The following is a 22,719-nucleotide window of genomic DNA, read 5'->3' as shown; positions in this document are numbered from 1 at the left end:
CTGGGAATCTGTGAGTCAGCCTTCCATGTGCTTCCACTTTGCGGGGATTGCTGCAGACCCTCGCCCATAGACTGAGGCAGACGAGAGATGTTAATTAGTCACCTCAATGCTAGCATTCCCTCCAGGAAGGAGGAAGTTAAACACAGTGAGTTAAACAGCACCACCATGTTAGCTTAGCCTAGTCACTGAAGAAATGAACAAGCAAATGTACAGCCCTCACATGGATGCAGAAAAAATATGTATGTAATATATATCAAAATATATGTGGTTCTTATGGGAGTCAAATTGGTCCTTAAGGTAATAAGTGTAGGCAAGTTCATAAGTTTAATACAATTAGCTTATTTAAGATGTGCAGAGAAGCCTGTTTTTCTTCTGTCAATTTGCGGGCGAACAAAAAGTCACTTTTCCATCATAGGGCGCCTTTATTTAAAAAAAAAAGAGTGCTGAGTGGCAAGGATAAAATTAGCCACTTTGGACAAAATAACCTTGTCTAAATTGGGACGCTTTTTTGGACTTTTTCCACAAGTTTGTTTTTCCTAGAGCGAGACAACAAAGGATGATGTCAGCGAGAACGCGGGATGTCATAAATGTGTCGTTTCAGGATATCTCTCTCTCTCACACACACACACACACACACACACACACACACACACACACACACACAGCGTTACATAAAAGCATGCTACCACAAATGAAACACACACCAACATGTGAAAATAATTCCCGCTCCCTTCCTTTCCTCGCATCATTCTGCCATTCATCCGTTCCCACAACCCTCACCCCCCCCACCCCGTCCCCCCACAATCGCCGCCTCCATGGGGTGTGCACCGAGGGGGTCACAGCACTCCTGTGACAAACATTCCGAAATAGACGGGAGGAGGAAGAGGCGAGTGGAAAGCTGACGCCTCTCCGCTTGGCCGGCGTCCAATCCTCTCAAGTGGACATCTTTAACTGGCAACAAGGAGCGGGTGGGAGGGTGGGGGTCACGATGGGGGTGAAAGGTCAGAGTCGAATGTGTGTGTGAGCTGGGAACCTTCATAAGACAAACAAACATCACATGACCGTGGAACGCTTCCAGCTGTGTGTGTGAGATGACAATAACAGCATGTTCCTCGGAGCAGGGAGGAGCTAAAATCCCCTGTCAGAGTGTGTTTCGGAACATTCCGGGCCGAGGTGGTTTCATGTTGGCACTTCACAACAGGAAGTGGAGATGTTGCTGTTGGCGTCAAGGAGAACGCCACGTGAAAAAAAACAAAAAGCCTCTGCTCCAAAAACATCCTTATTGGGGGGGGGGAAAAAGTCCACATTTAAGCAGCCGGTCCAGTCCAGTTTTCAGGCTGGAAGCAAAGTGAAGTGACCCTCCTCTCTGTCCACCAATCAACACTCACTGCACTGTTTCTAGCCCCGCCCATTCAGGGACCCCACAACTGTGCTTGGTACTGCAATGGAAAGGTGGTATTTTGTTAAGCCTCAGCTGTTTTATCATTGTGTGAAGGTGGGTACAGTTGGCACCACCACCTGACACGGTATAATCATAGGATCACTGACTACAGAGAGGACTCGAGCTGAAAAAAGGACCCCATACTAAGAATCAAATGCAGGCAGGATGCTCGGACTTGGCTACTGATGGGAATGATCCATCCAAGAGGAGAAAAGGTCATGCGTGTATGAAGCCATTGTCTAATCATCCCCGCAGTGACGCCTTTAGGAGGAGACATGGAAGTGGGATTCTTCCCAGGAGGATGAGCACACTTCCAACATCATGAGCCTCCCCCACCCCCACGGAAGACGTTACAGTAAGCCTTCCAGAATGTGCCATAAAGATGCCATGCCTCAAATGGAATACTTGCGGCAGTACACTTACACTGTGTACACTGTGTGGACGTGGTTCCCGAGTGCACATTTTGACAGGGTAGTCATTGCTCAACATTTACCTTTATAATTAATAATAATTGTATAGACTTTCTTCATACTATCATAAGACTTTGTTGTCATTAAATTATATGGTGTAAAAAAAATAAGTATACTTTAATGAATATCCTACGCAGATAGCTAACCTGTCAATCAAGGCATTACTTCCTGTTTTGATAGTGACTTTTTTCTCCAATGTGGACAATGTCTTGCTTTATCCTGCAATAAAATGTTGAAGTAATTCTCCAGTGCACTGCAGTCCTCGCTATAAACTCTTATAACACTCGTCTTCAAAGCAGCAGCAGCAAAAAGGGAATTTAACCAAAGCTGAAGAGACAATCTGACAATCTGTTGTTGTACTCTTTATGACTTGGGAATGAAAAGCCTTAGATTGTAAAAAGATGTTGACTTGCAGCCAGTGGAAGCATTTTGTCTTCCCATTACTGAACAGAAGAGGGTGTGTGTGTGTCAGATGTATAGGCATGCATTACACACTTAGACACACACACACACACACACACACACACACACACACACACAGGCATACCAGCAAACTGATGTCACTGTTCTTGAGTGGACCCTAGACAGGTTGAAGGCCACAATCCACACGGATGTGGTCTCTGTTCATACTCAATGGCCACTTCATTAGGTACGCCTTCTAAACACTTCTAATACAAGAAGTCCATCAAAATGACAACCATGGAATGGTCAGCTTTGATGATAATGTCCTCGTTTACCGAGGTTAATTGGTTCCAGACCTTACTGTGATGATGGGACTCCCACAAAGTTGGATTGCTTATTTATAAATGTAATATTTTCATAGTGGGTGCATAGAAAACCTGTTTCATGTGCCCTCTACACATGAAATAACACCCCTATAGTCACCTTTGCAGTCCTATTACACCAATATAGTAGACTTTCGGCTTTTCCCTTCAGGGGTCACCACAGCAAATCAACCGCCTCCATCCAACCCTTTCTTCCGCATCTGTCTCTCTCACACCAACTTCCCTCATGTCCTCCTTCACTACATCCATAAACCTCCTACTTGGTCTTCCTAACAATATACCAATATAGTAGACATAAGAAAATATGCCATTTAAGAAATGTGTGTGTCCTATTGTGAGATCATTCCAACCCTGCAATAAAAGCCTTTTGTCTGGTGCTTGCGGGTCTCACCTGAGAGTACAACAACATTACTGACACCTAGTGACCAGTGTAGAATACTACATATCACCACCACAACATCTGAATGCCTCATATTAGTATTTTACGTCATTTAGCCATTTGTATAGTTGCTTCGTTTAGGCAAAAAATGTGTAAAAATTGTGTGAATGTGCATATTTTTGTGGCAGAAGTACCCAAGGACACCCACCCACTTTACACTTCCCATCATTGCATAAAGGCAAAAAATATTGTAGCTATGCTAGAACTCTCTGCACTCTGGGTCATTGCACCAAGGCTTTCCCTTTGATGGCGCGCAGGCCCCCGCAGGGCCGCAATTAACAGCATCGTCAAATCCCTGGCAGAGGTCTTAAGAGGCTCACATGTTCTAAATATAAGTACGCTCCCAACAGGTAGCTCAGCTAAGAAGATTACCCATCAAAGATACAGCACGGCGTGACATGCGTCCATTTACCTGGACACATTATCTTATAAATGAAAAACAAGGTAAAAGCAATGGCATTCAAATTTTGTTTTGTGACTGTAAATCCCTGCCCAGGGCACCACTTTGGGTATAGGGCCAGCTCTGGCCAGTAGGATACATAGTGGTCATCTTAGACAACTTTTCTTCATCTTAGAAATACTTTGTGATGCAGCTCTCATGAGATATGCCAAGGTGTACCGACTGGGTCTATCTACAATAAGACAGTGGACTTTTCCAGAAGGAACACACGCAGCAGTGAGCGGAAATCTCTGGGGTGCAGGATGAATACTCACCAGTCCCACTGGAGCCAGCGTAGCAGGATGGGAGGGGAACAGGAAGTGTCCAGTGAGGGATCACGGCAAGGAACAGGACGCGGGCAGCACACCACCAGAGACAAAAGATCCAAAGGCAAAGTCTGCATGATGTCCTCGCCTGTTGAAATGACACATAAAGTACACAAGAGAAGACACTGGAACTGTAGCAGAGTTTCCATTAGTTACCTCAGCATCAGCCCATCCTGTGGAGTCCTCATGTTCCTGTCTGCTGTTGAATGCCACTTTGTGGTCAAAGACCTTCATGCAGAGCTAAAAAAGGTGACCAAAAGATGACAACCGCAGAAGCAATATCTTTGGAAAGGCAGACTTTTGGTATCCAACTATCATCAATAAAACGAAACAATCACAACCATCATATGGAGCCATACAAGCGCCTTGAATCTGGTGGAATTATTTGTATCTTTATTTAAATACTCACCTACAGTGTACAGTTAGAAAAGTCCACCCCTCCACAGACAATAAACGGGTCAAATTGGTATTTTTGCAAAAGAAAGCAAATTTACAAAGCCATAGAAAAAAAGAGCAACTCAACAAGAACATGGATGCCCCCTCTCCATTGAAAGACAGAAAACAAACAAATATACATTTTCTCTCCCCCTGTTGACTTACTCAGATGAGCAGGAATCCCGTATGAAACAATTCAACACATGGCAAGTATAGAAGATTACATTTGGGTATAAAAATAAATAAAAATGGACAATTTTTTCATTTGTATTATTATTTTTACAACAAAGTCCTGTCTGCTGGAGGTTGTCCCAAACTCCGCCCACATGATGCGGCCAGGATTTGTTTGCTGCACTCGTTTGTTCTAAGCCGTCACAAATGTTGAGTATCAACTGGTGCACTTCCATACTTAGCATTTTGGTTGCAAAGTGAATGGACTCCAAATGCTCAGGTCTGTCTAAATTTGCGCTCTTCCATATTAAATAAGTGAACTCAGCATTTTCGGTGCATACAATGCCGATTATGGAAGTGCACAAATTGAGACGTTTTCTGTCCAGATGACAATGACGTGTGTCCTTGATGCTGACTGGCAGTAAAATAAATTTATGTTTGTGATTGTCACGCTGCCTGCGAGAATGTCACAGACATTACGGCTTCCACTCAGAGCAAAAGTGGCTAAGAGCTGAGACACCGATGCACCTCTCAGCCCTCAGCTGGCTCGACTGTGCACCTTAGCGAGGAAACCAAACTCTACTTTTAGAGAAAAATTTTGTTTGTACCAAATGGTCCAGTAGGATGGGAGGGACAAAAGGGTGAAAGGTGAGTTGATGTGGCCTTCCTCAGGAAAGAATGGACAAAGACAAATGAGATGTTGCTGATGTGGCAAACATTAAAAACATGTTGAGTTAATAAACTAATCATTGAAGTCGTATGGTAGTCATTCTCCTAGTTTCCAAAAGACTTGGAAGGTTCTGACAAAAAGCAAAGATTGTGATGATTCTCCAAAGTAAAATCTAAACTGTGGAAGCGAGACGTGTGAGGTAACGACCTGATGCTAAAACGCAAGTTGTGCTGTTAGAAGTGTATCGAATAATAACAACTCTGTTTAAAATAGACATTTGACTTTCCCACATCCCAAAGGTTTTTCACACTCGTGTGTGTCCATGTTGGCTCAACAACATGTCCTCTGCCCATGAGGGTCACTGACAGAAGGGAGAGGCCGTGGGGTCGAAGCCCTTGAAAACATCCTTCAATGAGCCATTGTCCTGCTCTGGGGTGGTCTGCTCCGACTGGGCCGGGCTATTCCCTCCAAATGGGCTGCCCGTTCCGCTGGTCTTGCTGGCCTGCTTCACGACGCCAAACAGAGAGGGCACTGGGAGGTTGTGGACGCCGGCTTGGTCTGCAGGGGATCCGGGAGCACCTTGACCCCCAGTGCTGGCGGGTCCTCCCTGGCCAGTGGAGTTGGGCGAGGGCGCTGGTTTGGGCCGGGGTCTGTTGTAGCTGTTGTACCTGTCGGTGCCTTGCTCTCCGCTCTTCTCGGGCTCAGGTTGATCCAAGGCAGATTTCCGAACAAACAAAGGCTCCTTGGATTTGGGTTTACTCGTCGTGGAGTCCCCAAGTCGGGACTCGGTGCTGGCTGAGTTGGGGGAGTTGTTGGGGCCAGCTGCGGTACCAGGGCTCCCTGGTTTGTTAGTCCTTGGGTCATACAGACTGATGCTGCTCAGTACACTGGCTCCCCCTGGTGGCCCCGGCGCACCACTGCGCCCTGCTCCTCCAGAGGAGAGGAGCCGCGGGTCGTATGGGGCAATGGTCTGCGGCGGGGAGCCAGTTGTGGACACTGCAGAGGTGACAGGAGCAGGGGGGGCAGGTTCAGACGGCTGCTTGAGGGCGGACTTCTGGGGCTGGAGGCGGGGGTCTGCAGGGGCTTTGCGCACCATGCGAGGATCAACTGGCTTCTCTGTGGGTACAGGGGGAGCAGGGGGAGTTTGTCCCAGCAGTGCCATGGGGGAAGGGGGGAGAGGCGGTGAGGAGGACTGGGAGGGGCTGGAGTTGACAGTCTTCAGGATACGAGACAAAAGCTCAAAGTCTGGGAGGGAGGATGATGACGAGGGGGCCGGGGGTTCCGAGGAAGGAGGGGGTACTCTGGGGGGAGACTGTGAGTGGAGTTGCTGCTGGGTGCGGGACAGACGTGGGTCAAGGGGGGGCACTGGAGGAATGCCTGGTGGAAGTGGTAGAAGGTCCTGTTTGGGGACGGGTAAGGGTAGGAGGTCCTCAGGCGACCAGGTGATGGCTTTGGAGAAAGCCGGCATGTGGAGAACAATGTCCTTCTTGATGTGGCTGAACTGCTGCAGCTGTGAGCGAGGATCTCTGAGAGCCATGCCCATGAGTGGGTCCAAAGGAATCGGCACAGGCTTGTCCCGAAGGACTCGCTCAGTCTCCTCCTCCTCTGCTGGAGCTGTAAGAGGCGGAGGTTTGTAGACCAGAGGGGCTTCTGGTTTGGAGACGGCAGGTAGGTGGGCAGAGCCTGCTGAGGCGGCTGCCAAACGAGCTAAGCGAGGATCTGCAGGTGGCCCTGACGAAGAAGGAGGGGACGCAAGGTGGGTGGAGTCAGAGCTCTGAGATGACTCGGCAGCACGGGCCAGACGAGGGTCGCGAGCCAAGCGGGGGTCAGCGGGTCGAGCCGGAGGATTGGCAGGAGACGCCTTCTGGAGACGGGGGTCGCTTGGAGCGTCCGACTTTTGAGAAGCCTGGGTCTGCTGTCGGAGGGTCTTCAGGATTGACGTCACGCTGCCGCCACCATCCTCGTCCTCGCTTGAGTACCAGTTCCCTGAGTCTGCTGCAAAATAAGGAGTTAAGAATGAGTGGTTATAAAAAACGGCAAGCATGTCAACATTTACCTTCAGCATCTCTGCTCTTCTCCGTGCCTCCATCGGCCATGCGGCGGGCACGATCCTCCTCCTCCTGCTGCTTCTGCTGGATTCTCATGAAGAGGACACGTTGTGCTGGGGGGAGGAGGTCAGAGACAGATATTCCTCCTTGATTGGCTCCATTGGCAGCATCCTCTTGGTTGCTAAATTTGCCTCCTATAGTTTTGGTAGACAGTAACATGAGCCCTCAGCAAATTAAACGTCATCGTAATGTAACAATAATATATTGAAACATTTCCGAACCTTCTTCCACAGCTCCTTCCATCTTCATTCCCTCCTGCTGATTGAAGAAAGTGTTGAAGTAGTTCCCTCCACCCTGAGGAGGAATAGCACCCCCATGTGGAGGGCAATCCCCGGACGCAAATCCCCCCATCATAGGTGGACCCTGGTTCATCCCCGGGCCTATGTTCTGCATGTCAGGGGACATCATGCCTTGCGGGGTGGGGAAGCAGGTCGGGGGGGCCCCAGGTGCGGGGGTCGCTGCCTGGTTGCTACTGGGTGTCTGGCTTCTGAGGGAAAGCACAGTAGTTAGGAATTTGATCATTGTTAGAGGTTTAGCGCTGTCTCGGTTTTGGAAAGGCCGCTCTTCTATACTATCCTAGAGAACGAGACAAGCAAATCGGGGTGCCCGGGGGCCATTTCGGCCCAGAGCTCATATTTTAACTGGCCTTTGGCAATTCATAATAAGAAAATAAATTCAAAATGCGGCTGTTTTGTTCAGATAGTTTAGTATACAATATATTAATCTGCACTGGATTGGTTGTAGCATGTTTACTGAGCAAAATGTATCCAAGTGGCCCCGCAACCTACAGTTCTATGTGGCCCTACTATGCCCCTAGTGTAAGGGGTTCCTGTCAAAATGAAATCATGAATGTGGACTCACCTAACAGCCAGTTTCTGAGCGAGCTGTCCTGTCGGCTGCACTTTGATCTCAAACAGGGATGGGATCTTCTTTCCACCGCCACCACCAGCAGGAGGGGGGCCCATGTGTTGCGGGGGCCCGTTGGGGTTCATGGGTGCTCCTTGGTAAGGAACTGCTTCAGGGTTTTGCACAGGAGGACCACCCATGCAGGGGACAGGACCAGGAACTGACCCGGGCTCAGAGGGAGCCTTGGGGACAATGGACACCTGGTTGGCGACGGGAACGCCCCCAAAGTCGCCGGCCGCGGGGCCAAAATCTCCTGCCCCGCCATTCCCGTCTACAGGCACAGGGCGAGGAGGGGTGGGGAGGAGGCCGACACCGGGTGGGGGTTTGGGGAGAGGGTTGATGCCCTGCTTCTTCAGCTCCTCCACTTCCTTCTCATCCTCTGCTCCAGCCTCTGCATCCTCTGCTAACATCTGAAGACGTGAAATGTATATGAAGAAGGTCCAGTTGCCAACCTATGCAGATCTAGAAAACAGATCTCCTCACGAGGGGGCGCTACCTTGCTGAGCAGCTCCTGGGTGTCGTCGTTGAGGTTGTCATGGGAGAACATGCACTCATCACCATTGACACAGTTTCCTGTGGTGTGGAAGAGCTTGCAGGGAAATTCACGTAGAGTTGGTGTTAAGGCATGTTTCATTCAAAAAGGTCACTTGTAGCTTCTGCATTGTATCAGTAAAGGATATCATGCATGTACGGGCAGTGGTCTGCTTTAGCGCAGTATCCCGTGATGTAAAACTTGCACAACTCCTTCTTCTTGGGCAATTCAATGTCATGGCTGAAGTTGCAATGGTCCCCCTAGTGGTTGATGAAAGGATATAAACGTGGAGTCATAAATATGATTTTTGCTATCTGGATTTATGTGACAAAGCTGACAATATGTAAAGATAAAAGTTCTATTGAAAGCGGCAGAGCTCTTCTGCTCTTACCCAGGTGCATCTGCCTTCAATGTAGTACTTGCAGATGGCTTTTCCTTTCTTATCATGCTGATTCCTCTTCCCCATTCCTGGTCCAACATCCCCTCCTCCATCCTTAAACACACACAGAATATGTCAAGATACAAGTACGGAAAATGTTCCAAAGTTTGTCCTTGAGAAATTTGTTGTTTAGAAGCGTTTCAGAATAAATAATAAAGATGACGTGACGAGCGAAGCAGATGGAACTCATACCCCGTTGTCCATGTCTCCATTGTTGTCATCATCATTGCCCATGTCACCCCGTCCTCGCCCTCTGCTCCTCATTTTGCCTCTGATCATGCCGCGTCCTCCTTTCCCTCTGCCTCTCCCTCGACCACCTCTGCCACCTGCACCGCGAAGCAAATACATTTGTGGGAGATGAACGTCAAACTCCTTGGCTTAACTCGTGTAGAAATTTACACAGGACTCTGATGCAACAAAAGTATTTTCTCTCCACATCTTTCATGCCTTTGTTATCACACAAAATGTTGAACTTACCTCTTCCTCTGTCTTTGGACTTCTTGTACTGATAGTCATCATAGTCATCCTCCCCCATGTTGTCATAGTCGTCGTCATACTGGAGGGACAGGTTAACAACTTAATACAGCTTAAGAAGAGAGGTTATTCACCTTGTTTAGCAAAAAAATGATAGATACTTTATTCATCTCCAAGAGAAATTAGACATATTCTGTATGAAAGCTATCTTAAATTATTCCATTCCAATTACTTGTAATCAGGCACTATGTAGAAGAATGGGAGGGGAAACAGGCAGGGGACAGCCAGGACATGTCCAGCAAATAATCACCACCAGCTGGCACTCACCTCCATGTCCTCACCATAACCATCTCCATCGTCGTCTCCCATCTTTCCACCGCGTCCTCCTCTGCCTCTGCTCCCTCCTCTTCCTCGCCGACCGCCCCTCATTCCGCCACGGCCTCTCATGTTCTTCATACGGCCTCTGCCCCCTGTAGTAAGACAAATGACTACTATCTGGCACCAATTCATCAATATTAGGGCTGCACATGCAATTTTGATTTCTTTCACACTAACATGCTATAGAATTTGTTGTTGTTTTTTTTACCTAACAAGCTGCATTGTAAAGGATGATGCAGTCGAAATCAAGAAAACTTTTTGAGGACAAAATTTGATGTTGACATCCTTGCAGCATTGAAGCGACATTACGGTATTTGCTGTGGTGACGCTTTCCAGTGCAAACCAATAACATCCACAGTTTAGCTCCTCACACCCACCTCGTCCACCCCGGCCGCCCTCCTTGGATTTGCGGTACATGTTGAGCTCCTTGGTATAGTCGTCGTATTCTTCATCCCCCATGTCCTCCTCCTCCTCTCCTTCATAGTTGTCGTCTTCATAGTCATCGTAGCCACCGTAGCCCTGCTTGTCCATCTTCATCTTCATGTAGCCACCCTTCTTTGAGCCACCATAGCCCCCGTGAGACTGGAGAGATGGGTTGAACTATCACGTGATTATGAAGACGGTAGACATTGAGGTGTGTGGTGGTGGTAGCTCAAGAGACTTACGGTAGGCGGGTAGGGGGGGCTGTACTCTCTGTACTTTCTCTTCTCATTGGGAGAGTAGTCGGAGTCATCGCTGAAGTCTGAGTAGTCCTCATCGGAAGACGCGTGACGCTGCGGGAGACAATTTGACGTTGTTAGGGGGATCCCAGGCGGAGCTTCTGTGGTCATGACGACTCTTACTTTGTGTTTGGACTTCCGTTTCTTCTTGGCCCTCCTCTTCTCACGCTCACGCTCCTTCTTCCTCTTGCGCTTGCGACGGTGCGACCTCTCTTCGTCCGTCTCGCTGCTGGCGTGGCGCTCCCTGCTCCGCGGGGGCCGCTCTCCACCTCCGTCTCCTGCCACTCCATCTCCTCCACCAGCTTCACCGGCCCCGTCGCCACCTCCTCCTGCGGCAGACGCGTCGCCTCCCATCACCACATCTCCCCCATCGTCCTCCAATTCGCCCTCCTCCAGCTCGCCTTCCTCATGCCTGCATGGACGTAAACAACACTTTTAAAGCATGTTTAGAGCAACATCGTGCCACACAATTAGTCAAGTAAACAATCACAACTATCATACTGACATTAACAAACTTAGGAGTTATTTTCTCACACTTATCTTCTGTCCTCAACCATAGTTTAGTATCTTTTTTTTAATGCCATGTTATTCTTGGATGCTATGGATGCTATGAATGGACATAATGATCAATGCATTCGATCTAATTAGAATGTGCACCTAATGAGGGGCCACTGGCTACCCATAGCTGTGATGCTGCATTTAAGGGAGAGATGCTGTGGTGTGAGTGTGGCGCACAGCTGGAGCACAACAGCTACATGTGAGCTCCACCACCACCAGATTGCAACTGACATGGATCACAAGAAGGCCACACACTGCTGGCTTGGAAAGAGGCATCAAGGAGGGCAGGGGGTGGGGTCAAATCAGCAACTAATTGACAAAGGGTTTGCTGCGCTGGGAGACGGATAGGGGCCACCAAGGACACTAGAGAAGACATGCTGGTGTGCGCAGTCCTACTACCTCCCATTGCAACCCCATGGGCTTTTATTTGTATAACACTCTTGGAACTTCAAGGCAATCAGAGCACACTTTGTCACCTGATTGACTTATTGATGACGCAACATCAGGAACAACTGTGTGATCAGTATCTTGCTCAGGGATACTTTAACATAGTTACTTGTGGGGTGGGCCTTCTCGTCTTTTCTCAAAATTAAAGCTCAAAACTATCAACAGTCTTCATACTCAGATCTCGGCAAGACAACAAGCATGAGTTTTGACACCGTTACTTGTCACTTCAACAGTCAAAGCACACAGGGTGTTCTTTATCCTAAAGCTGTAGGATTTGATTTCATTATGGAGGGAGGGACTGCATAGACAAACTGATGACCTCTCTGGCCTGTTCACGTCACCCGCAGGCCGAGACAACCAGCTCAAAAGCTGCGAGTCATGCAAACACATCTAAACCAGGCTTTTCTATTCCCTGCCAAGGGACTTGTTGAACGTCAATGATTTGACAGACATACAACTGGACTAAGTAGGGAGGAGTTATATGACATAGCTATGGAGAAAAACAACACAAGAGTCACCGTAAATGTCTCCAAGTGTTTACAAACACACCCTGACAGAGCTTTCACATTCAACTGAGCGTACATTTCTCCTCCTCTCTGTGGACACACCATGCACATTGGTTAAAGAGGCATCAATAACTCCACAATGTGTCCACAACTTAGCTGATATCAAGAAAAGGGCCATGATTAAAATGGGGGATACTTACTGTGACAGGCTTTCTCCATATTTTGCAATCACAACCATTAAAAAGTCCTCCCCCTAACAACTTGGGGTCACTGGGGGGATTTGATGGCTGTTAAGAAATTTGACTAAACTGAAATATTCATTTTGCCAACTGGGAACTGGGGGTTAGGTCGAAACTCAAGATTTGTGTTTTGACTTCTGGGATGCTTTGCAGACATTTTACACAACTTTGGTACATTTTTGGGGCGAGTCAATTTGGACATGTTAAATAAACAGCACTATCTCGCACCAGCTAGAATTTGGTAGTTAAGCTGCCCTACGAATGAACTTTAAAGGTGACGTTATACAATTGAGTTGATAAATCTTGTTAATGAATTGAGGTTTGTCGAATTTTAAAAGTAATAAACTAATCGCATTAATTTGGCAAAATGTTTCATGCGCAGCTGGTTATTACAGTATCCACTAATAACACGTATGTGTCGTAAATGGTTACTAAAGATGAAAATGTTTGAAGAAATTCGAATATTCCTTCGTAGCGTGAACGACGCAGTGTTACTTATGTGACGTAACGAGCTACAAAGTCGAGGATGGTTATGAAAACACTTAGCTGTTAGCTTGGCGTCGAGCTAACATAGCTAGCTAAGAAGCTAAGTTAGCCCCCAAAGGGGCACGCGTCTCTATCGAGTTTTTCCCACGTCCAAATAAAAGATACTCACACACTAAAAAAAAACTTAATGGTTAGTTTACGCAAACAATTCGACGATGTCGTCTATTCGTCGAAGTTGATGGCAAAGACAAGTATGTCTAGGTGCCTTGGCCTTCTCTTTAGGTCGTCATTATTAGTCCGCTTTAAGTCGCATAACCGTCCGAGTGAGATAACGTAATAACATGAAGGGAAAACGTTATGTCGGACGTTATTTGGCCTCCCAGTTGGCGTCGTCGTGTCAATACAGTTCGTTACCTCTTTACCGTTTTTCCAGAAAAGGCGAGTTTAATCCCTCTGACAAAAAAAGGAAAAAGGCATCCCAGGCTTTTGTGTAAAAGCACAGGACAAATAAATAGTTTCATTGAAACATGATTGTAGAATTACTCGACCTTTCGTCAGTCAGGAGACTGTTGTGTTCGTGGTTGGTAGTTGGGGAGTTTGGATGGACAGTCATGCTTTCCACCGCCATTTCCTCTTAACCGTTAGCTAACATGAAGGTGCCAAAAATTCAAACTCGACACTGGAATCTACTGGCTTATGCGTCACTTCACAAGGATCTACTTGATTTTGGATTTAGTTGAATTTCAGTTCATAGTAGGCAGTGCTCCACAACAGTTGTAAGAGAAATTTGCTGAAATTGAGTCCAGACGTTCTCCGTCCTACTGAAGCGAGGTGAAATGACGACTGAAACACTTAAAATGGCCGACTGTCTTCTTCGCACAGAAATGGGCGGGCTTTTCTGATAATGACGTCACTACCCCAAAGTTCTTGTATGCGTCTCACGGACAAGACCGAGTGCCGTGCAAAATATAAACCCTATATTTAGTTTCACAGGCGCAACATGGACGCCGTAACTTTAAATTATAAGTTATACATAATTCAATATATGAAATTTCACGATGGATACTTGTTAGACCTGAAGTAATTTGTCATTTTTTTGCCCACAAAATCGTTGTAGTAACATGTAACAACGAAGGTCAATTTCTGCCACTGTTATAGAAGACGGCATGGATTGCTCGACCACCCGCTGCTAAATCTGGCATATAAAAGTACGATACTGACGTTTACTAAATAAACCATAATTGAAAATAATAATAATGTGATTGTTTTTTTATGAAAATATAAAGCGTGGACATTTTGTAAGTCAGCGATCGGGGATAAATACGCTCAAATAAGTTCATAGGGCACTGCTGTCCAAGTAACCAAATAAATCAGGTCTTGTTAATTTTAGTAAAATGTAACATAATATTGCATTGTAATGTCTTCTACGTAAATTATGGTAGCGATATTGTTAGACGCCCTTGTCGTTTTTCGTAGGATTGAAGAACTTAAACGGGTCGCTTTGAAAATATACACTTAAAAAATAAATATATATACAATTCAACCTGACTAAATGTATTTACGGAACAACAAAAAAAAACAAAAAACAAAAAAAAACAATCATGCAAGCATGTACTGGTATGCTTGCAGCTTATCGTGACGTAATCAATCTGCGCCGATTGAGCGGGGCTGTCGCGGCTTTTGAAACAATTGCCAGTGTCTCTTCATCAAACTTCACGATTAACTTAAGTTTTTCTGTCATCGGCGAAGGGTGAAATGATCGACATGATCGAGAAGGAGGATCCGGTCATCACGGAAGAAGAGGCGGCCCAGTACGATCGTCAGATCCGTCTGTGGGGTTTGGATGCACAGAAGAGGTAACAAGTTAGCTTGTCATGCTAATGCTAAGCGGAACAGTCTTTAGACGGTTGATTGTGAATTTGTTTCTTATAGTAATTGAAACACTGTAAGGCAGAAAAAAGTAAAATACTGTGTTGTTTTTTTCATAGGTTGTAATTAATGGTCACATGGCGTTTAATTTGAAAATATGTCCCCTCATTTGTTTATATGTAGTAATCTGTAATTAATTTGTATTTCGGCTACAGACTGCGAGGGTCCCGGGTTCTCTTGGCTGGCTTAGGGGGTCTGGGGGCTGAAGTGGCCAAAAACTTAATCCTGGCTGGAGTAAAAGGACTAACTTTGTTGGATCACGAAAAGGTACACACAAGCAAAATAACGTAAATATTTATCTCAATTGGCATTGCATTTGTATACTATCTGTCTCTGTGTAAGTTAAATTCAATTCTCTCAGTGCCCTGAACACATTTAATGTTGTAGTATTACCCAAAGCGCACCATAGTTTTGTTGTATAAGAAATGACACCCTAGCATTTCATTATTTGGTGTATGAAGTGATTTCCTATTACCGTGGTGCCCCGCATTTTCGAGATTTTCAGCATTTTTGTCCCAGCAAATATGTATTTTGTTTGCTTGCTCCCTTCTTCGCGAACTAACAATGGCAATTAAAGAGGGACGTGGCGCATTTTTGGTGCTGGAACCGGAAAAAATAATTTTACTGCCGTTTCTATTGTTCCCTGGTTTTCTTAAAATATAATTTATGCTTGTTTTAAATGATTTAACACAGGTGTGCAATTGTATTTGTGTCCACTAGATGGCGACAGTGGCAAAACCTCAATTCAAACTATAGTGCTTATATTATTCAAGTCTAACCAAAAGTCTGAGCTAATTGATGTTCATCGTCGTTGAATCATGTATTGAAATAATACATAATTTTAAGCTTGTTAAAGCCCGTTCTTGTTTGTGTGCTCGCCAGGCAACCGAGGAGCTGTGTCGAGCTCAGTTTCTGGTGCCGGTGAGCATGTACGGCCAGAGCCGTGCCAAGGCATCACTGGAGCGCGCTCAAAACCTCAACCCCATGGTGGAGGTGCTGGCCGACACGGGGAGAATTGAGGAGAAGCCTGACAGTTTCTTTCTGCAGTTTAGCGCGGTGAGTACACAGGAAGTGAATACCTACATGGAAGCTAAGAAAAGAAAAGTTAAGAGCCCCCTACCTCTGTGTTTTTTTTTTTGCTCCGCCTCCTTTCCTTCTTGGTGTCCTCACCTCCCCTCCTCGTCCTACTCTTATCATCTCTCTCATCCTGTCCTCACTTCACCCCATCCTCACATCACTCTCCCTCCTCCCGACCTTCACTTGGCTTCCTCGCGGTGAGAAAATATGCCGACACAACAGCAGAGAAAGAAATGTCTCCACAACCACCCAGTCGGTATCTATGTAAGAATGTCAGCCCCTCACCGTCCCTCAGGTGTGTCTGACTGGATGCTCCAGAGACGTGATGGTGCGTGTGGACCATCTGTGCTCGCAGCATAACATCATGGTTTTCTGCGGCGACGTCCACGGTTACTATGGTTACATGTTCTGCAACCTGGGGCCGGAGCACAGCTACGTAGAGTGAGTTGTCACAGAACCTTTAGACGCTAACACAGGGGTGTCCAAAGTGTGGTACAGAGGCTATTTTTTTATTAGTTCGTAGCACACGCCTCGGGTTTGAATATCCACTCGTAAGTATATATTATTATTCGTCAGGAAGGGAATCCAGAATATAAAGGGCTCAAGGCAAAAATCCGCTGTGGCGATTCCTTAATCAGGAAAAAGCTGAAAGAAACAAACAAAACATACCAAGAATGTTGTTTAACAAGAAAAGTAAAAAAAATAAATATAAATAAAAATGGCAGCTAACTTCATGACAAACTTGTAACATCATGAGCAAAAATAATGTAATTTTAGTGGCATAGTTGAAATATTAAAGAAAAAATAAATAAACAAATAAGTCATAATGTTATGGGAAACAAACAAAACAAAATAAAGTTGTAATTACTGGAAATAATACAAAATATCACAGTTTATTAAAGAAAAAAATACATAAAAAAATAAGTCATAATGTTATGTGAAACAAACAAAACAAAATAAAGTTGTAATTACTGGAAATAACACAAAATATCACATTTTATTAAAAAAAGAAATACATACAAAATAAGTCATAATGTTATGGGAAACAAACTAAACAAAATAAAGTTGTAATTACTGGAAATAACACAAGTTATCACAGTTTATTAAAGAAAAAATACATAAAAAATAAGTCATAATGTTATGGGAAACAAACAAAACAAAATAAAGTTGTAATTACTGGAAATAATACAAAATATCACAGTGGCCCTTGCATCCTTTACTTTTTTAGTATGTGGCCCTCAGTGGAAAAAGCTTGGACACCCCTGCGCTAACATGTGTCGCTTCTAGGGTTCACTTTACCGGACTTTCCTTTGGTCCTCAGGGAGAAACCCAAAGTAGTGAAGCCCTCAGCAGACTCCAACGATGGGCCTGAGGCTAAGAAGGCCAAAGTGGACCCCAATGAGACCACAATGGTCAAAAAGGTGAGAGTGGGCCAAAATTAGAAGTTTAGCATTTAATAAATCACTGAATACAATAATTAAATGAAACAATAATCAAGAATTTTGTATTTAGTAAAAAAGTACATTTATGGTGATGATGTGATGTGTTGTTTCTTATGTGGACCCAAACAGACGGCGAGGTTCTGCAGGCTGAAGGAGGCGCTGCAGGTGGACTGGACCACAGAGAAGGCCAAAGCCTGTCTGAAGAAGACACCTGTGGACTATTTCCTGCTACACGGTATTTGGCAGCACCATTCTGAGCATTTAATGACGGAAGAACATGCTTATCATGGTTATTCCAGTCTGTCCCCACCTTTGTGCCAAGATTACGATACATTTGTACATGTTTACAGGTGGTTGGTTTTGTATATGTATACCAAATTTCGAGTGTCTGGGTCAAAGTGGGGTCTCCCTAGAACTGCCACCATTACTTGGAAAAGGACGGAAATGCACATTTTTTTATAACTGAACTACTGTATGTTTGGACTTACAGCTTCAAAATTTCAAGGGTTGTATCAGGCTATGGTGTTGCATAAGTATACCAAGTTTTAAGCATCTGGGTCGCTGATACTCCTTTGGTTACTTTACATTTGCTGATATCTTACTATGTTGGTTGATAATGTTTTGGCTACGTTTGCTGACAACTTACAGCTAAGATAGGGCTCATGGAGCAGAGCTCCCCAGTGGTATGCATTGATTTTGCTGGTATCAGAAACCGATACTGGATGGAATCGGCCTCATCTTTAGTCATGGTGCACACTTCTGCCTTTCATGGCACACACATCAGTTTGATTCCCAGCCAGGGTTGCGCCAGAAAAGGCACTGGGTGTAAAAACCAAGCAAAAAAAAAAACATTACTGCAATTGACTTCCTTGAAAGGGGAAAAAAATGATGGCGTATTGTTCAGGGTGGGGCTGTGTCTTGGTGTGTTTGTGGAAGTATCACAGGAAGTGGTGTTAGCCGAGAGCGTGAGGAAGTGACTCTTCCTCCCTGCCGACTGCTTCCTGTCTCAGTCCAGTTTGTGGTGTCCAGCAACCTTGTGCTGCCACTAACTCATGCAGTGGTGCAACACTGGACTCGAAACCAGCTGACTTTAGGGCAAGAGGCGGGGCTAAGCCAGGACAGATCACTTGTCAATCATCACCACTGTCACTGTGGTGTGTGTACTGTAAAATCAGAAGGGGGAAAAAAAACATGTGCAAACAAAAAAAAAAGTGGTTGCTAAAAAGCTTTGTTTGTCCTATGCAGTCCTGCTGAAGTTCCGTACGGATAAAGGTCGTGACCCCGAGCCACAGTCCTTTGCAGAGGACAGTCAACTCTTGAGGCAGATCCGTGACGATGTCCTGGAGGCCTTGGGCGTGAGCGCTGACATCCTTAGCGACGACTTCATCAGGTACATCCGAAGCAGCTCCAGCTTGCTCCTGGCGGGGATCCTACTGGGTGTACAAGAGGTCACTTCCTGTTTGTTGATGTTCACATGTTCCTCATGCGTCCACAGCTACTGCTTCTCCGTCATGTCTCCTGTGTGCGCCGTGGTGGGAGGTGTCCTGGGTCAGGAGATTGTGAAGGTAAGCACACACACACACACATTATGGAACCTTCCTGAATCCACAGAAGACATCTTCTAACATGAAACTATGACAACATTCACGCCTCACTGTGCGGACAGGTGGCCCGCTCTGCTGGGTTCTGGCTCTGATCCAGTTCTTGAGCTTAGCTCTGTGAGACAGGCTTCATGACCTCATCAGTGCCATCCTTTTGATGATTTACATCAACGCCACCAACACTCCTTTGTATCGACCAAGGGTGTCAAAAGTGTGGCCTGGGGTTTAGGGGTTAGCTTAAATGTGTCCTTGTTGTTCTCCAGGCTCTGTCCCAAAGAGACGCTCCGCATCGGAACTTCTTCTTCTTCGACGGCCGCAAAGGAAACGGAATGGTGGACTACTTTGGACCAAACTGATGCTGCTCCCTCTCCATCACTCTCATTATCACCATCATCATCATCCGTTTGTTTATTTATGGCATCCATCACTGACAACACGCTCCTGCTCCTGCTACCTTTTTTTACATTGAGTAATAAAAGTACTACATAAAAACCTGTTGTTTCCATATTTATCCTAAAGGAATTGCAGATTAGAAAGTGCAAGCTTTGAAGGAAAGATGAGACGGTTGTCTGGACAAGTACTTCATTTATTTAAAAACTAAAAACCATGCTGACGTTTTGTTTTTGTTCACTGAGGGTGAAGCGTGCGCCGGTATCCTCACGGAGAGGTCACAGCTCGGTCGATGCAGCCAATCACGGTGCCAATGATGCTCCTGCTGCAGCGTGATTGGCTCATCCTGCAGCAGAGAGCATCTGAGGACATTCTCACTGACTGGGTTAGAAATGAAATGGAGCTCACCTATATTCACCCATACTCCTATATTCAGTCTCAAACACTCCTTACAAGACCTGCAAAGCAACTATTTTGGTTTCTGTTGACATAATAAAAAGCAATATAGCAGCTCTCGGCTTAGGTTGGGGGAACAGCAAAGAATATTCCAAAAATATGTGCTGTAAGTGGATGCCTCCATCTTTATTTTTTAAAATTTCAGACAATAGTCTGATTTTTCAGCAGATAAATTCACCCTATGTCGGTAATACTTTATGAATACACGAAAATACATGTCAAATGTGCAGCATGTACAGGTGTTGGTAAAGCCCACCATTCATTCATTAATTTTCTACCGCTTATCCTCGCAGGGGTGCTGGAGCCTATCCCAGCTGTCTTCGGGCAAAAAGCGGGGTACACCCTGGACTGGTGGCCAGCCAATCACAGGGCACATATAGACAAACAACCATTCACACTCACATTCATACCTATGGACAATTTGGAGTCGCCAATTAACCTAGCATGTTTTTGGAATATGGGAGGAAACCGGAGTACCCGGAGAAAACCCACGCATGCACGGGGAGAACATGCAAACTCCACACAGAGATGGCCGAGGGTGGGATTGAACTCGGGACTCCTAGGTAAAACCCACAATTTGATTGAATTTTTATGATTTCGTACTTTGTTTGGCAGTCCTTGAACACACCACAGTCGCTGTGAGACGAAAAATGAAACTTCCACACGGTGACTCTCATTGTCTTACATTAATCATTCATTAGAGGTGAGTATATATTTTATAATTTCAAATGTGTTTAATATACTTTAATACCTCCTTTATTTCCGCGAAGTAGGAGTCCTATTTTTGTAGTTATTGCCTAGAACACCTGTTTACGATCTAAATATGCTATGTAAAACTATTAGACCCACATAGACATGAAATAACACCACCCGTACAGTCACCTTTACATTATTATTACATAAACTGGGAGATATAAAGAGAGACAATAAGTCATTTAAACTAAAATAGAGCGTGTGCTCGTGTGTGTTACAGTAAATGTGTTCCCAAGTGGAACTTTGTGGGGACAGACAAATGTGTCTATTGGCCAACAATACATTTTTAAAATTCAATTAAACAAGAAAACAACAAAAACGGGGAAAAAACAGCACTAACTTTACATGAATAAAGTCATACTATTACAAGAAAAAAATATTTTTTTATGACACTAAAGTCATAATATTATTAAAAAAAACATTTTTACAAGCATGAAGTGGAAATATCCAAGAATGAAGATGTTGCTTTCTTCAGGTGAAATTTGGGGAATTAGGTTGAGAGAAAGTTATAATATTAGGAGAATAGTCATAATGTTACAGGAAAAAAATTGTCATCTAATGTGGAAAAAAGTCATATTATTCTGAGGAATTTTTTTTAGACGAATGAGGTTGACAAATTAAGAAATAAAGATGTCGTAATATTAGGAGAAACATGACAAAAAGAATGAAGTTGCAAATTTTGGAAAAATGTATGATGCTAGGGGAATAAACATTGCTATGAGAAAACGTGGTCATTTTACAAAAATAAAGTCGGAATATTCAGAGGAAAAAATATCTAATTTATACAATCATGAAATTAAAAATTACTTTGTGAAGTCATAATATTAGAAAATAAAGTCATCATTTTATGAGAAAAAAATGACATTTCACGAGAATAAAGTCAGAATATTCTCAGGAAAAATGTCACTGTTGGAAGTATAAGGTTGAAATATTAAATCATTTTTTTTAAAGGGGACCTATTATGCTAATTGTTCTGCCCTTTGTATTAGGTTGTGGACTCCCTTAGACTACACACGATAACCAGCACGGAGAGCTTTCTATATCTTCCAGAATAAAAAAAGACTAAAAAACAGTTTCTTTCCTCGAGCCATCATCTCTCTCAACAAGACCATGTAACCCAGGCAACCGATCGTCCTCTACAATGTAGACCCTTTGCTATTTATTATTATTTATCCTTCTAATTTCTAATTTCTATATTTTGTACTGTCGTACTCTCTTGCACTGAAAATTGAGCTGCTGCAATTTCATTCTACTGTATGTAAAATGACAATAAAGGGCATTCTGATTCTGATTCTGATTTTGATTCAGCTGCATTTCCATGGATTTAATGCTTCCCGTAAAACGGTATTTTTTAATGTATTCCACCTAAGTCAGCTTGAAGGAAACTCACCCAGGTGCTCACGGCTTGTGTAGAGGCGGCCCTGCTGCATCCAGACCAAGCACAATGGATATTTACATTGCACCCAGCACTAGACCCTCTAGTTATATCCACTTTGTTGCATTTGGTATAGACCTGGGAAACTTTACTAATCTGTTTGCAATCAGAAGGACCTGTTTATCATATCAAAGGTGTGACCGGGACTTCTTCTTTTACAAACAGCTCACTCTTTTATCATACAAAATGTAAAAAAAAAAAACAGAAAGGGTGAATGAAGGAAATTTAATAGTAAATTTGGCAAGGACAAAAAGAAGTAAAATAATAAAAATAATACATTACTTTGTCTTTCAAAATGCTGTTGAGCTCCAGTTACATATGAACAAAAGTTGTAAAAATGTCCAAAGTGGTTAAAAATGACAGGCGGGTCGCGACCACCCTCTCAGCCTCATCCCAAAATGAACAGTAAATATGCCACAACAGCATCCAGATTAAAAAGTAAAAGACAAAATAAAAGGTTGTCACATTCACTGCTAGAGGGAAAATCCTAATCCCAAAGGTGAGACTCGTCGGTCTGCGGTTGATAAATGTTCTTTGGTTTCCTGCAAGGCTCTAGGTTGCACATGAAGAGAGGAGAGAAGGAGCTGCATCTATGTGTGGCTTCCTCCGATGTCCCTGGGCACTCCTCCTCGCTAAACTGCGCCTTGCTGGTTTATCTCTAAGTTTGC

The 22,719-nt window shown here is 44.6% G+C and overlaps 2 protein-coding genes and 1 long non-coding RNA gene across 9 annotated transcripts; 1 reads left to right on the top strand and 2 right to left on the bottom strand.

Annotated features, from left to right (window-relative positions):
- Positions 1-1,544: 1,544 nt before the first annotated feature.
- zc3h4 (zinc finger CCCH-type containing 4) lies at positions 1,545-13,859 on the bottom strand. 5 transcript variants are annotated; one of them, XM_058081032.1, is made up of 14 exons: positions 11,390-12,405; positions 10,856-11,144; positions 10,679-10,786; positions 10,391-10,595; positions 9,963-10,105; positions 9,639-9,717; positions 9,354-9,487; positions 9,114-9,215; positions 8,871-8,982; positions 8,687-8,796; positions 8,146-8,600; positions 7,506-7,771; positions 7,233-7,418; positions 1,545-7,168 (listed from the first exon to the last, which is right to left on the bottom strand). In XM_058081032.1, exons 1-14 carry the CDS (start codon positions 11,521-11,523, stop codon positions 5,535-5,537), a joined length of 3,957 nt encoding a protein of 1,318 aa, XP_057937015.1. In that variant the 5' UTR covers positions 11,524-12,405; the 3' UTR covers positions 1,545-5,534. The 5 variants fall into 5 exon arrangements, with proteins under 5 accessions (XP_057937015.1, XP_057937013.1, XP_057937014.1 ...); XM_058081030.1 differs by having other exon boundaries at positions 1,546-7,171; positions 11,390-12,403; XM_058081031.1 differs by having other exon boundaries at positions 1,546-7,171; positions 7,506-7,768; positions 11,390-12,403.
- sae1 (SUMO1 activating enzyme subunit 1) lies at positions 12,611-19,509 on the top strand. Of its 3 annotated transcripts, none has more exons than XM_058081044.1 (10): positions 12,611-12,756; positions 14,718-14,824; positions 15,053-15,164; positions 15,780-15,953; positions 16,270-16,415; positions 17,296-17,395; positions 17,546-17,651; positions 18,662-18,806; positions 18,912-18,981; positions 19,281-19,509. In XM_058081044.1, exons 2-10 carry the CDS (start codon positions 14,724-14,726, stop codon positions 19,371-19,373), a joined length of 1,047 nt encoding a protein of 348 aa, XP_057937027.1. In that variant the 5' UTR covers positions 12,611-12,756; positions 14,718-14,723; the 3' UTR covers positions 19,374-19,509. The 3 variants fall into 3 exon arrangements, with proteins under 3 accessions (XP_057937027.1, XP_057937026.1, XP_057937025.1); XM_058081043.1 differs by lacking the exon at positions 12,611-12,756 and adding an exon at positions 13,638-13,799; XM_058081042.1 differs by lacking the exon at positions 12,611-12,756 and having other exon boundaries at positions 14,627-14,824.
- On the bottom strand, positions 17,050-22,321 carry LOC131135123 (uncharacterized). Its single transcript, XR_009131531.1, has 2 exons — positions 22,007-22,321; positions 17,050-18,960 (listed from the first exon to the last, which is right to left on the bottom strand). It is a non-coding gene; the product is annotated as an uncharacterized LOC131135123 (long non-coding RNA).
- Positions 22,322-22,719: the final 398 nt, after the last annotated feature.

This window comes from Doryrhamphus excisus, chromosome 8 (assembly GCF_030265055.1).
Source record: "Doryrhamphus excisus isolate RoL2022-K1 chromosome 8, RoL_Dexc_1.0, whole genome shotgun sequence".
Taxonomy (NCBI): Eukaryota; Metazoa; Chordata; class Actinopteri; order Syngnathiformes; family Syngnathidae; genus Doryrhamphus; species Doryrhamphus excisus.
The sequence above is the reverse complement of the archived record's forward strand: the minus strand, read 5'-3'. Positions and strand labels throughout refer to the sequence as shown.